The sequence below is a fragment of the Colobus angolensis genome, unplaced genomic scaffold (assembly GCF_000951035.1).
Source record: "Colobus angolensis palliatus isolate OR3802 unplaced genomic scaffold, Cang.pa_1.0 Scaffold56, whole genome shotgun sequence".
In the NCBI taxonomy this organism is placed as follows: Eukaryota; Metazoa; Chordata; class Mammalia; order Primates; family Cercopithecidae; genus Colobus; species Colobus angolensis.
This window is the reverse complement of record NW_012119154.1, coordinates 9639607-9654376: the sequence shown is the minus strand read 5'-3', so window position 1 is coordinate 9654376 and position 14770 is coordinate 9639607. Positions and strand designations below refer to the sequence as shown.

Below are 14770 nucleotides of genomic sequence, written 5' to 3'. Positions count from 1 at the left end.
AGATTAAGAAAATGTGGCACATATACACCATGGAATACTATGCAGCCATAAAAAAGGATGAGTTCATGTCCTTTGCAGAGACATGGATGAGGCTGGAAACCATCATTCTGATCAACAAACACTGCATGTTCTCACTCACAGTTGGGAATTGAACAATGAGAACACTTGGACACAGGGCAGGGAACATCATACCCCAGGGCCTGTTGTGGGCTAGGGGGCAGGGGGAGGAATAGCATTAGGAGAAATACCTAATGCAAATGATGAGTTAATGGGTGCAGCACACCAACATGGCACATGTATACCTAGGTAACACATCTGCATGTTGTACACATGTACCCTAGAACTTAAAAGTGTAATTTTTAAAAAAATTCTTAAAGTTGTGGGCTTCAAAAGGAAAGTAGGCTGTGCAGGAAGCAGCTTCTGCCTAGCTGGTGAGTTCCTGAAAGTAAGGAAGTGAAGAGACAGATATAGGGAAGTGGAGCCCTGGTAGAGAAGGAAAGAAACACACATTCCACTGGACACTGCTGAAAAGGCATTTCTGATCCATTCCCGGATCCACTCCATGCCCAGGACTCCTAGGGAAGTGTGCAGACTAAACATTGACATAAAAACACCCAGAGCACATATGTTTCTTTAGAAAAAGGCAAATGTTGGTGGTTGTGAGATGGGCAGGTTGCAGCCCTATTGTGCAATTTTTGATATTTTGATATATGTGTAATACAGTTTTTCCCACTAAGAAAATCTATTAACAGAACCCTGTGGCAAGAGGATTTCTCAAGTTTCCCTTAGTATTGAGAAATCAGCATGTGCTACCTGAAAATACTGCAGGAACCTAATTATCCAGGGGAATTTATGATACAGTACATGAATTCTAGCACCATATTACATGTAATTACAGGTGACACTGTTTTACAGTAGTTGCAGAGCTTTTTACAGTTCATAAAGCACTCTCATGTGTATTGTTTCATTCACTTTTAACAACACTCCCTACTCTCCCCTAGATGTTCTGGGCTCTGCTGTCCCTCATGCAAGCCTCCAGATACGACCTTGCAGCATCAAGGACAGCTCAACTCTACTTTCCTGGGCACCCGACACCTCCATTAGCAGACCTGATACCAAAGGGTTTTTCTTTAAATAAACACATCACCAGGTTGGGTCATGCAATCACTGTCTTCTTCTCCAGTGAGGAATCAGGAACTCAGGAAGATCAAGAGACTTAACTGGCAGCCTGGATGTGTTCCCAGTAGATACATTCCACATTAGAGCCCACACTGTGGTCCTTCTCTTCCTCCACAGCTGCACAAAAGAAATTTTACCTGAGAGTTCATCAGGCGAATGGTAGTTTTTGTGCCCACATCTTGCTGGAAGTTGGCTGTGGGTGCTCCATTAAACCTCAGGACTGCGTCATGATCATCTGTAAACCACAAAGAAACAGAAAAGAGGTGATGAGCACTGGCAATATGCAGAAAAAGAGAAAGGTAAGGGGAGGGGGCAAGGGAATAATGCTTCCGAATCTACTGCATCCTGATCCACAGGGCGAAATGGCAGTATTTGTGTGGTGCTCAGTAAAGCTCCTAGGCAGAGATGACCACCTGTCTGCCAGCCACTGTAAGGGCTGAAGGGGTCTATACTGTGGCATTCCTGAAGCCCATTCAAAGACACTCACTTGTGTCTGGGCACAGCAGAAAAGTGAACAAAGCCAGTGTGCTACTTACAGTGGAATAGCTACTCCAGTTATCAAAGCAACAAACCAAATATTCTCTTGGTATCACCAGTAGATTATATTTCTATATCTGTCAGAAAAATGAAAACACTACCATAGGTTCAGTGTATCCCACAAGTGCAAAGGACCCCATTGCACTCTGAAAAGCATGCAGTGCTCAGCAAATGGATGGGATTTAACTATGGCATCCAAGACAACCCCCAGGTGTTCCATTTAGGAACCTGAGGCCCAGGGAAGAGTCACAGACCTGGTGTGGCAGAAATGGAAGAGGATGTCACAGGTCTAAACTAACTTACTTCCTTCCTTCCTTTTCTTCCTTTCTTCTTTTCTTCCCTTCCTTTCTTTTTCTTTCCTTTTCCTTTCTTTCCCTTCCTTCTTTCTCTCCCTTTCTTCCTTTCTTCTTTCCTTTCCTTCCTTTCTTCCTTTCTTTTTCTTTCCTTTTCCTTTCTTTCCTCTTTTCTTTCTTTCTTTCATTCATTCTTTCTTTCTTTTTCTCTTTCTTTCTTTCCTCTCTTTCTTTCTTTGCCATTGTCAGAAACAATGTACTAAATCCAGTCAGAATCAAACAGACCATCTTGAAAAACCTAAGCTTCCTGGGCTAGCTCCTTGTCTTTGCAACTGTTTAAGCAGTGTTTGGAAGACTAGGAAAAGTTTTTCTACCCAATGCTGACCAATCTGGTGGAGGAGGGAAGACTTTAAGGAGCCATCCCAACCCTGTGATCCTATGAGAGCTTCTTCCAATCTTACTTGGTCAAGCAAGTTTGGGGCTCACCAGTGAAATCTGCACTGCAGCTGGAGGTCAGCTGTATTCTCTATTGTTCTATTCAGGTTTGTTTTGGGTCATCCTTCATCCACACAGGATCTGGGGAAGTGAGGGCATTTGACTGAATACAAGATGATTTAGAAAGAGGATATCCACAGAATTAAGGATGAAAGCCTCTCTCTCTCAGTTCCAATGTATGTACTAAACCTTAGGAACACAGAAACCTCATTCATGAAGACACAACCCTATCCTCAATCCTAGGGCAAAATTTCATCAAAATGGTTTGAAAATTACCTGAGAAGGGCACAGTCCCAACTGTTATCATCTTACAGGGCAGGTACACTGAAGTGCACATAGGGCAGGAGGTATATCTTTACACAACTCAGAATTATAACCCATTTTGTCATAATCAGTCACTGGTTCGAAAGACATTAGTAGTAATTGCATGAGAAACATAGATCCATCAGAAACTTTAGTCAACTTTCCCATTTCACAGATGAATAAATTATTGGTGAGAATCCCAGTAGAAAAGAGACGAGAAGCTCCAACAGAGCAATTGAGAGATTCATAAAAGGACTACTTACCAAGTTGGGGTAGAGTTTAAAGAAATCAACATGGAATAGGCTAAAGCCCCAGGGTTGATGACTGCATGGAGTCATTACTACCCCAGGTCTACTGTGGCCTGATGAGCACAGACCCTGAGCTGAGGAGGGATACCTATCGGGAGCTGTTGCCTTTCGGAGAGGAACACAGCTATTGCCAACCTCCAACCAGCAAGAAGGGGTCTGGGGGAGTCAATATCCCAACCTGGCTCTGCTCTTTCCCTTGGATCTCACAGACCTGAAGGGAAAAGGGAGAGAGCAGGACCAAGACAGGAGGGCCTCCTGGCAGGATCTGACACCTTCAGTCAAGAAAAAGACTCAGCTTGAGTTTACTCTGCAAGGCGAAACATGGCCAAATAGGTGCCCTGACCTTAGTCTTCTTCTCAGCTTAATGCCAGTGCTTCTCCTGGCCAGTCCCAAAGAAAATCCAGAGAGTGAATAATGCCAATTAACATAGTTCAAAATTTTAATTTCTGTGCTGGGCGCGGTAGCTCACGCCTCCAATCCCAGCACTTTGGGAGGCCGAGGCAGGTGGATCACCTGAAGTCAAGAGTTCAAGACCAGTCTGACCAACATGGTGAAACCCCATCTCTACTAAAAATACAAAAATTAGCTGGGCATGGTGGTGTGTGCCTGTAATCCCAGATTCTCAGGAGGCTGAGGCAGGAGAATCGCTTGAACCCAGGAGGTGGAGCTTGCAGTGAGCCAAGATTGTGCCACTGCACTCCAGCCTGGACGACAGAATGAGACTTATTCTCAAAAAAAAAAAAAAAAAATTCAATTTCTCAGGGACAGAGCCAGATGGAAAAGGGTGAGAGTGGAATTTGGAGGTGCAACTGGAGAACATCCAGCACAGAAGGCTTAGGTTAGAGTGGATGCTTGATGTTGACCATAAGAAAGGAGAATTGTTTTGCTCACTCAACAAATACTGATTGAGCACCTACTCTATGCCAGGCACAGTTTTAGACACGGGAGACGACGGCTGTGAGCAGCAAAGACAAGGTCCATGCCATCAGAGGTATTACACTCTACTGCACGGAGATAGACAATAAAGACACACAACAACCTACATATAAGATAATTTCAGATTGGGACAAATACTGTGACACCAACAAGCTGAGCTGTGTGCCAGAGACACTGAGGGAATTTCCTTCATAGAGTGATGATTCAGGCAATGCCTTGGAGCTGAGACCCAAAGGATGGCCAGGCTTGGGAAGGGTTCAGAGAAGTCCACTAGCCAGTGGATGCAGCAAGTGTCAGGACCACAGTGAGGGGAGGAACTTGACTGCAGACAAGGAGTGAGGGGAAAAAAAATCAAAGATGCAGTTACAGAGCTTGGCAGGAACCAGATCGTACAGGGACATGGGGGCCCAGGTATGAAGTTTGGACGTGATTCTAAGAAAAAAGCCAATCAGGCCGGGCGCGGTGGCTCATACCTGTAATCCCGGCACTTTGGGAGGCCGAGGCAGGTGGATCACCTGAGATCAGGAGTTCAAGACCAGGGTTTGCTGACCCCTGATATAACTGATCATGTTCTGCAAACTACTCAGTTCACAGGTGTCTTCCCGTCCTTATTCTGCCCAAGAATATATCCCACCTCTGCAGACTTTGATACCAACAGCCAACATCCCTCAAACTATATCCCCCTTTGCCTTCCACTGTATGGTGCACACCTAGTTCTCCCCTAGCCAGTCTCTGACTCTTCTGACTTTTCCTGCTTATCCCTGTTCTTTTATTTGTCCTTTAAATGTAAACCTTTTCCTAGGTTTTCTAATTGGTCATCTTCCCTGGATTATAACCATTATCTCACCTTGATACAAATGACTTCTAAATCTGTCCCGACAGCTGACCCTTCTCTAGAATTAAATACTTGACAGCGTAGATATTTACCCAGTGCAGTCCACACACACTTCGGTCTCAGAACATCCAAGGCGGAATGTGCGTTCCTCTGGAAGCCCGCTCCCCTTGGTAAGATACAGCCTGCCCCCAGGCGAGACATCCTGGCTCCTGCCTCTCACTCAAGATCATTTCCAGCTAGATAGTAAGTTCTGCCTCTTACTTCATGAAGCCTCTCAAGTAAGGTCCTTTCTCTCCATCACGGCTACCACAGCCCGGGCAGGCCTGGCACTTCTGACCTGGATGTGGCAATAGTCCCTAACAATGGAGACATTATACAGTACAAAACAGGGACTCATAGAGTAGAAGTGAGAAATCTCCCTTGTTCAAAAACCTTCTAGGGCTCTCCATGGCTTAAAGAAGGAAACCTAAAGTCCTTATTGTGACTGTCAACATTCTCTAAGAGCTAATGCCTAGCTACCTTTCTGGCCTCGTTCCTCACCCGTCTTCACCCAGAAGGCCCCACATGCCATCCAAACAGGATTATTTGTGATGCCCAAACACACGGGGCACTTTTCCCCATGCAGCCTTTGCTTCTTGCCTTTGCCTTAACTCAGAATATCCTTCTCTTCTTCTCTAGGACAGCTAATAGGAATATAAGAAATGTTTTAACATAACAAAAGAATAATCACACCAAATTTTATTATGAAGCTACAATTATTACGAGGCACAACAGCAGAGGCGCTAAGAGTGGGGTCTTTGAAGCATGCACTCTGCTTTCAAACCGCAGTCTGCTATTAGGCAGTGGTGTAACCACTTGAGCCTCCGCATTTAGCTCTGCAGCTAAATGAGACCAATTATCTTATCAACCTCACAGGACTTCTGGGAGGATGAAAAGAGCAAGGCATGTTATGCACAGCAGATGCATAATAAGCATCAGTTGTATTAATGATAGTGTTTTAAAATTATGCTACTGTTTAACATGAAAATTCCAGCAAATCTAAGATACTTAACATGTATGAGTAAACTATCAAAAATAACTGAAAATGACTGAGCCCACCATTGGCTGGTTTGTGAGATTGCTGGAGGCAGAGTATGTTATTACACTCTCCCTGATAGAAAATCTTGCTATGGACAAAAAAAAAAAAAAAAAAAATCATAAAATGTCTCTTACTCGTGTCTTCTAGCCTCACTTCTGAGGATGTTTCCCTGTTGAATGTCAACAGTGGTCACCTAAGTTATCTGCACAAAAACCCTGCTTGTCAGCAATGTTATTTGTAAAAGAAAACCATTTGAAATAATCTGATCCATTCAATAGTTGGGAAGAGACTCAACAAATTCCAGATGCAGGAGGAAGTGTATGGGCCTGGCACGCTGCCTGCAACTCAGAATTCAACAATGGGCCTTTCCTTTCCCTCTCCCCTTCCCCTTTGTATTGTTGATAAATCCATGAATAAATAAAAGAATACATGAATGAATGTCTTAAAATATTTGTTAGACAAAATGCCAAGAAGATATATACCCTATAATAGCAGAACATTCGAAGTCTAACATGTAACTTTTATTACATCTCAGAATCAAAGTCCTTCTGTGGAAATCCTTATTTTGAAGTTGAAACTGCAGTCTATAGAAAAATATTATTTTTATTATTAATGTTTATTTAAATCACTCTAAACCTTTCAGGAGTGCATAAAATTAAAGCTGTAGTTCCAATTCACAGAGGTATCAGGCCCTGTCTCAAACTTCAGTATAATTTCAGCCAGGCACGCAATGTTAACTTTGACATGAAGGACAAGGATCAGCTAATACCTAGGATATCCCAAACATAAGCAGCAAAAATGGAGAAGAAAGAAAGAAACTTCGCTCCGTTATGGATGAACAAAAAACAATCACATTTAGTTTCTTGAAAACAAAGTCCAAGAAAAAAACAAAAGTACAGAAGCAAAAGTTGAGGTGGGGCTGGCCAGCAGGGCAGCTGCCTATTTGGGGAGGTAGAAACTGTGATCTCACCATTTATTTCTGCTCTAGAGAATCCAATTTGGGCCTACTTTTCTTCTTTGAGAGCCTGTTCTGGGTTTCAGACCATTTTTCCTGGCAATCCAATGAAGGAAATAAAAAAGGAGACGTATGACCTCACCTGCTCCAGTACCTCCAGGCTGACAGTGGAGCACAGCTTCCTGTGCTTTGCTTTCTTTAGCTGATTCATTTCAAATAATGGAAAACACATTCAGCATAAGAGAAATAAGGCTCTCTGTTACACAGGTTTACAAATATAGAGAGGCTTTCTATCTTGATTCACTACAAAGGGTTTCAAGAAAAGCAGATTAATATATTGTGACCAGTGACACTGAAACCTTTTTGGGTCACAGATCCCTTAGAGAATAAACTGCAATCTAAAAGCTCCCTTCCTGGAAAAATGCACACACATACACATATACATACACCATACACATACACATATACATATACATGCATATACATACGCATACATACACATGTACATATACATACACATATACATACACGTACATATACATACATATACATACACATGTACATATACATACACATATACATACCTATACATACACATGTACATATACATACACATACATACACACACACATTATACACACCTAATCCACAGATATTTTTACGTGCAATCGCAGGGATTTATGACCCTCTGAAGTTGGTCCATAGCCCCCAGTTAAAACTTGCTGACCCAATTAAATCTTTTCAAAGAGAAAAGCTGAAAATTACCCAGGTTGTTGAGGCCAATAGAGTCCTCCATTAATCAGGTAAAACAACAGAATTTCAGAACCCGGAAATGATGTAGAGATCTATGCTTCAAGTCTTTTCAAAGGTCAATTGTAGGCTTTTGATTATTGGTAGCAGCGGAACTCTCTTTTCAAATGAAATCTTCTGCACAATTCCAATATTTAAAACAGAACAAAATAAAACTATTCTGTTCCCAACACAAAGAAGCAATAAATGTTCAAGGTGGTAGATATTCTAATTACCTTGATTGGATCATTACACATTGAGTACATGTATCAAAATATCCCCATAAATATATATAATTATTATATATCAACTAAAAATATTAGGAAGCAATAATGAAACTCTTTGAATTGATAAAGATGCTGGGGGCCTAGAGTGCCATCTGTTCAACTCCCTCTGTGTCACTTGTGACTCTGAAAAAAACACTGCCCTGGGCCCACTCCACTGGTCCACTGAGCCACACTTGGGCCACTTGTCTCCCATACCATCAGTATGCCCAGCCAGTCCCAATAAGCACTGCCATTCACAGAACAAGCCCAGAACATACCGATTTCTCTGCCTAGTTGGGAGGACTTCAGAGATCCCGCTGACGACACAACAGCACACCTGCCCCAAGGCCTAGCCTTGGTCCTAATACTGTCCTTGGGCAGATAACCCTCCCATTCAGAGGTATTGAAGGGAAAATCTGTGGCCTCTACCATGGATACATTCACGTGGTCCCGGAGGTGGCAGCGCAGGGCCTCTGCACTGAACTTGATGCCTGGTCCTGGCCCCTTGTAGGACACTTTGTACTTGTTCATGCTTAGGTAATTCTTCCAGATCTTTTGCAGCCTAGGGATAAGGTTTTTGGAAGAGCTGTCCTTGTTCCACACCTGGAAGAAGGCCTCTGGTTTGGCCTTGGCTATGTCACTGAGACTGCCGAGGGCCTGGCGGCCCCTGTGGGGGTCCTGGGTGCTGCTTGAGGATACAGACTGGGAATCAGACCCCATGGCCAATTTCCCCAGACTCTTCAACACCTGGAATTCCTTGGTTTGCAATTTAAAGGAATCATAGTAACTCCCTTTCTTCTTTTCCTTCCACACACAGATGACTGCAAACAGAAGAAAGACCAGGACACAGCAGCTGAACTTCTTCTTCAAGTTGGTGTGAATCATAATGAAGATGTGTTCAGGGAAGCCACTTTGTTCTGAGCAGGAAAACAAGCCTAAAAAAAGGGAGACAAAGAAAAAACAAATGATGTGAAGAAAAACCCAATGTGGCAGGAGGTGGACCGACGGACTGATCAATAGATTTCAAGTGAGGTGACTCGTGACTCGAATTCCAGCCCTGGTCTACCTCCTAGCCACTTCTGCAGCCTGTTAAGTAATTCTTGACAAAAGTCAGCCTCAATTCGGACTTTGAACGTGGACAGTAGTCCCTCGGACACTCCCTTCTTCCTCTTGAGCCATGAACACTTTATTATATGTCCTCCCATCATTACTTTTTCTATGCTGAACATTAGTTTCTGATTGCCTTGGTCTACCTCCCTGACTGCACTCTGAGTTTCTTGAAGTCAGAAACCACATCTTGCAAATCATTCGCTTCCTAGGGTCTTGCAACATGTGTTAAATGAAGCCATGCAGCTTGAAAACAAAAACAAAAACAAAAACAGAATAAAAAAGAGCAGGCTGACTGTTTTACATCACCAAACCTAAACTTTCTAAAACAGTAAGTGGCCAACACACCTTCAAAATAGCCAGAAAAAGACTTCTCGTTATAGATGATGCCATAGATTTGTGATGCATCTCTCTAAGGGCTGAGATGTTGGACTCCTGCATGAGAAGATCAGGGGTTATCTCCACCATATAGTTTCGTGCAGTACCCTGCAAGAAGAGCACCACGGAGACAGGAAGCTGACTCACCTCAGGATAGAGGCTAGGAAATCTAGGTAAGATAGCAGACATGCAGCCAACTAAGGAAATGGAAACAAAAATTCATTAAGCATGCTAGATGTTACTTCACTTAACTTTGCCATAACCAGAGCCACCATGAGACACAACTCTGGGGGCACCAAGCATAGCATAATCTAATACGAAGGGCATCTCCTAACCTAAAGGTGTTATAATCTCCATTTTATGGATTAGCAACCTGAGGCTCTGAGAAGTCAAGGGAAGTGTCCAAGCTCACAGAGCTGAGGAAATGGTTGCACTGAGGTTCAAATCCAAGTGGACTTGATTCCATAACCCATGACCTTTCCACTACAATATGCACAGAACTGCAAAAAGCTCTGGAAAATAGATTTCATTGAGCAAATAGAGACTGAATTGTCCTCTTTATTTCTGGGTAAACGCCTACTTTGTTTTCTCAGAATTTATTGTGTAACTGAATGGAAACTGGAAGTACTTTGAACTCAAATAATGTCTGTATCTTTTAGAAAACATTACATTCTTTCCCCATTCACTGGGTTTATTTACAATAGTGAATCAAAGCAATCACCTCCGGGGTTTTGCTAACCCACTAGGGGTCTGAGGTCCCTTCCCATGGATCCTGCTCCTACAGATATCAGGAAAAGGTAGTAGTAGTACTGGACTGGGTGTTCACAAAACCTGGGATCTTATCCCCATTCTTGGTGACCTTGGACAGGTCACTTAATATTTCTGCTCCTGAGTTTTTTTAGAATCATTCTCTCTCCCCTATGTGATTTGCAGAGTGTCGGGAGGACAAAACAAGAGGATGGTATTCATTGGATTTGAATAAGGTAAGCAAAAAAGCACAGGAGGTATTCTGAACAGAGACAGGAGAGCAGCAGCTCAGCCTGGGGACCATGTGGAGGTGATGGGGGATAGTGAAGACGGTGGTGTGAAGCCGCAGCCATAACTCAGCAGCCCTGAGCTCCAGGCTCTTCCCTGGGAACTCTTTCATGAACTGACATCCAGCTCATTCCTGGAATCCATTGGCAGTACCAACCAAAGCAGTGCTTCCACCATCCCAGACCTCAGGAACCAGTGGCTCTGGGAATGATGGGTTCCTATCTTGGACTGCTGAAGTTGTGGAAATGATTAAATGTGCATAGCGGAAGAAGAATTCAGATATAAGATCATGAAGTGGAGGGTGGAAGCTTGTATTACCAGAAACTAAGGAATTCAATTTCCATAGACACCCAACACAGGTAATCACAGGACCACATGACAGCTGAAGAAGAACCAGAGAAAAGAAGGCAAATAGCATTTAAGGAGGGCCTCCTACATGGTAGTCACTTTCCTTGCAATATCTCATTGAACCTTTACCACAACACTATGATAGAGTTATTGACAGCCCTATTTTAGGAAATGAAAAAAACTGAGGCTTAGCAAAGTTCTAAGGTCTCTCCAACGTCAACAGCAAATCAGTTCTAGAACCAGAATTCCAGCCCAGGTCTATCTGACTCTAAAAGTTCATCATCTTTCCACCCAAGGACATGCATCTGTGGTAAGGGGCAGTGAGAAGTCAGTGTGATCAAGTCGGACTCAAGGTCACTAGAGAGGCAACTTGATCTGTCAGACAGTGGCAGACAAGCCACCTTCACCATCAGTGCCACACCTGCCATCCCTGCTGTGCGCTGTGTCACCACAATCAGGGGGACTTTCCGTATCAGTAAGGTTTTATAGACTTACTATAGGCAGCAGATTTTATGAGCTCCATTTATAGCTGAGTATTGTGAGGTTTGGAAATACAATTAACTTTCAAAGTTGCATGAGTGGTTTGGAAACAGTGGACTTGGAACTTGACTTTGACATGTCTGAATGAAACAAGATGGCAGGAAGGGCCTGATTCACTGTCACAGGAGTGGAGGCTCAGGGAGCGGCTGCCCAGTACCTACTCTCCAAGGTGTGGTTTCCCAGGAAAGAAGAGTTCCTCCAAATAGCTGGGTCCAACGACAGTCTTGCAACCATCAGATGGCCTCAGCCTTCACAACCTGTGTCCTGTCATGGCCTCAGGGAACTCATCTGAAATCCCACATCAGGGCTCTTGTGGTCCCTTGACACCACCCTTGGTTGAGGCTCCAAGTCCCCCAGGTGGCTGGAGTTTCTGGTCACAGGCACTTATAACTGCAAGACCCTCTCATCTCTCAAGTTATTTGAAGAAGGCAGAGTCTGAAGAAGCTTTCACTAAATGGCGCAACTGAAGGAAAAGAGTAGCAAACTTTTCTCTATAAATGTTTTGGAAAAACAGACCAAGCTTTTCCAGTCACACCAGACTGTGTTCTTAAGCATCCAGGTGTCTGCACTGACTGCACCCTTTCTCCTTGTCCATGTGCTTGCCAGCTCTGACAGCATCACCTTTCCATTTCTGAAGGTCAGTGGAGGCCACCTCCCCTTCCGCACTAGCCTTGTTCCCCTTTGCTGCCAGCCAGGGCTCTGTAATGCTTGCTTTACATGCCTGACTTTGCTGCTAAAGGAAAACTCCTCCCGGCATCCTTTCTGAAACCCTAGTATCCAGCACAGTGCCTGCACCAGAGCGGATACTCAAAGAAAGATTACTGAACTGATGCAATTGTATCAGAGAGTCTTTACAATCATCATGAGGCTCCTAGAGGAAGAAGACAGCAACTTGCATTACCACCTTCAAAGACCTGGCCAACACTGAACCGGCAGAAATCAATGCTCAAAGCAAGGAAATCCTGTCCCGACCCACCCATCACAACATACTCAATACCAGTTGCATTTGTGGCACGTAGTAGGAACTCAGAACGGTTGACTGAAATACAGAATAACTTAAATCTTACAATTATAGTTAATAGAAATGCACAAGCCATTTCTCTACATCCCACAACCAAACCCATATTGAATCAGCAGTTAAAGAGGACTAAAAAATGTACACAAAAAGCAAACAGCAAAGCTGTAGCCAGATACTGAGATCCTGAGATTCCCTGTCAGCACATCTGCCACACCAGCTTTTACTCAGGAATGTCCCCCTTTGCTAGCCCATGCCTCTGTGTGTTCCTTACCTGCTTCTGGTTAATCCCCCAGGGGCTGCAGGCCCTTCAGGTCCTCAGGAATTAGCACTATTCTCCATGGGAGGGAAGATTTATTGGGTCTGGAGGCCAAGGCCCATTTTTCTCAGGATGATCAAAACTCATCTGCAAAGGCAAAAAATAAGAATGAGAAAGAGAGGAGGTGAGCGCTGTTTTCCGGTAGAGGCAGGGTTAAACATTAACAAGATGGAAAGGTGCCTCTGCAGAGCTAGGCTAGGTCTCAACCCAGGAAACCTCCAGGGCTCAGAAAAAAAAGAGAGAAGAGCACATTAAAAGTGTAATGCTCTGGATCTGTGAACAGCACAGATAGCCTAGAAATAGACTTGACACCGGCCGGGTGCGGTGGCTCATGCCTGTAATCCCAGCACTTTGGGAGGCTGAGGCGGGCGGATCAGGATCATGAGGACAGGAGATCGAGACCATCTTGGCTAACACGGTGAAACCCCGTCTCTATTAAAATACAAAAAAAAACTGGCCAGGCATGATGGTGCCTGCCTGTAGTCCCAGCTACAAGGGAGGCTGAAGCAGGAGAATTGCTTGAACCCGGGAGATGGAGGTTGCAGTGAGCCGAGATCACGCCACTGCACTCCAGCCTGGGCAACAGAGAGAGACTCCGTCTCAAAAGAAAAAAAAAAAGAAAAGAATGAAAGAAATAGACTTGACACCAGATAAGAATGGGCTAGAAAGCTAAAGCAGCCACCATGGACCAACCTGGGAAGAACAGACTGTTTAATCACTGGTTTGGAGATAAATAGGGAGCAATTAGGTCCATCCTGAAATAAACTTCAGACAGATTTTCAAAAAATTATTTATATTCAAAGAATATTTAATAATATATGAAAGTTCAGTCAGTATAATTCTACCTGGAAAAATAGGTTATAAAACTGTAAATACTATCCAAATTCAGGAAGAAAAAAAAAAACACACATTTAAGAAAATGTGAAAAAGTACTAGAAAAAAGTATACCCAGAATGGTAAGAATAATAGATGTTTTCATTTTTTATCATTTTACATATATTCCAAATGTATGTAAAATGTACATTTCTAAAATGTACATTCATTATTCTTTGACTTTGAAAAAATGTACAAAAGTATAAAAATTTTAGAAAGCTAAAAATAAGCCAGGTGTGTATGCCTGTAGTCCCAGGTATTCAGGAGGCTGAGGAGGGAGGATCATTTGAGCCCAGGAGTTAGAGGCTGCAGTGAGCTATGGGCGCCACTGCACTCAAGCCTAGGTGACAGAGTGAGACCCTGTCTCTAAACAAACCAACAAAAAACAGCTAAAAATATAATTATATACTTGTCAGCTCTTTCTTCTTTTGATGCAATGTAGGAAAACAGCAAAGGAAAAGTTTAATACATTCAGTTGCAAGAAAATGTCAACATCTATACAATGAAAAATACTGTAACTGCAATAAAAAGGAAAAGTCAAAATATAAAAAGGATTAATACAGTAAAAGTTTCCCAAAATAAAGAGGTCATCGACGTGAACAGACATATCACAAAATAAAAAGCACAGTTAACAAGCATATAAAGTTATGGTTAATCTTGAGAGAAACCCAAGAGAGGCAACTAGAATACTAAAAAACTAGTTTATAGAATTTACATTAGACAGCAGTTTTCTACATAATACTCGTTGCTGGACAGATTATAATTAAACTAATATACATTCAAAGGATCATATAAATTAATTTAACCTTTCTAGAATGTATTCAGGCCATAGAATTAACAGCTCCTGGCTATGGACCACGTACTGTACTTCTAGGAAGAAAGAGTGAATAAATAAGTAATTCAAAAGTAAAAAAGATTATACACTTCAGTTTCCCTACATGTAAAATGATTCTCTATATTACATAGTTGCGATGACAATTGAAAGAGAATTAATGAGATAAAGAATATGAGTTCTATAAAGCAATATGCATACAAAGAAGAACAGGGTTTTTTGTTTTTTTAATAATTTTAACTTTTATGTTAGATTCAGAGGGTACATATGCAGGCTTGTTACCTAGGTATACTGCACAATGCTGAGGCTTGGGGTATGACTGATCCTGCCATGCAGGTACTGAATAATT

At 42.7% G+C, this 14770-nt stretch overlaps 1 protein-coding gene across 1 annotated transcript in view; it reads right to left on the bottom strand.

Annotated features, from left to right (window-relative positions):
- Window positions 1-14770, bottom strand: part of ST6GAL1 (ST6 beta-galactosamide alpha-2,6-sialyltranferase 1) — a 145269-nt gene that overhangs the window by 23072 nt on the left and 107427 nt on the right. The window contains exons 3-5 of the mRNA XM_011961590.1: window positions 12672-12803; window positions 8253-8909; window positions 1317-1414 (exon numbers count right to left, since the gene is read on the bottom strand). Coding sequence (XP_011816980.1) covers window positions 1317-1414; window positions 8253-8859 — 705 coding nt within the window. The 5' untranslated portion in view covers window positions 8860-8909; window positions 12672-12803. The remainder of the gene's footprint in view (window positions 1-1316; window positions 1415-8252; window positions 8910-12671; window positions 12804-14770) is intronic.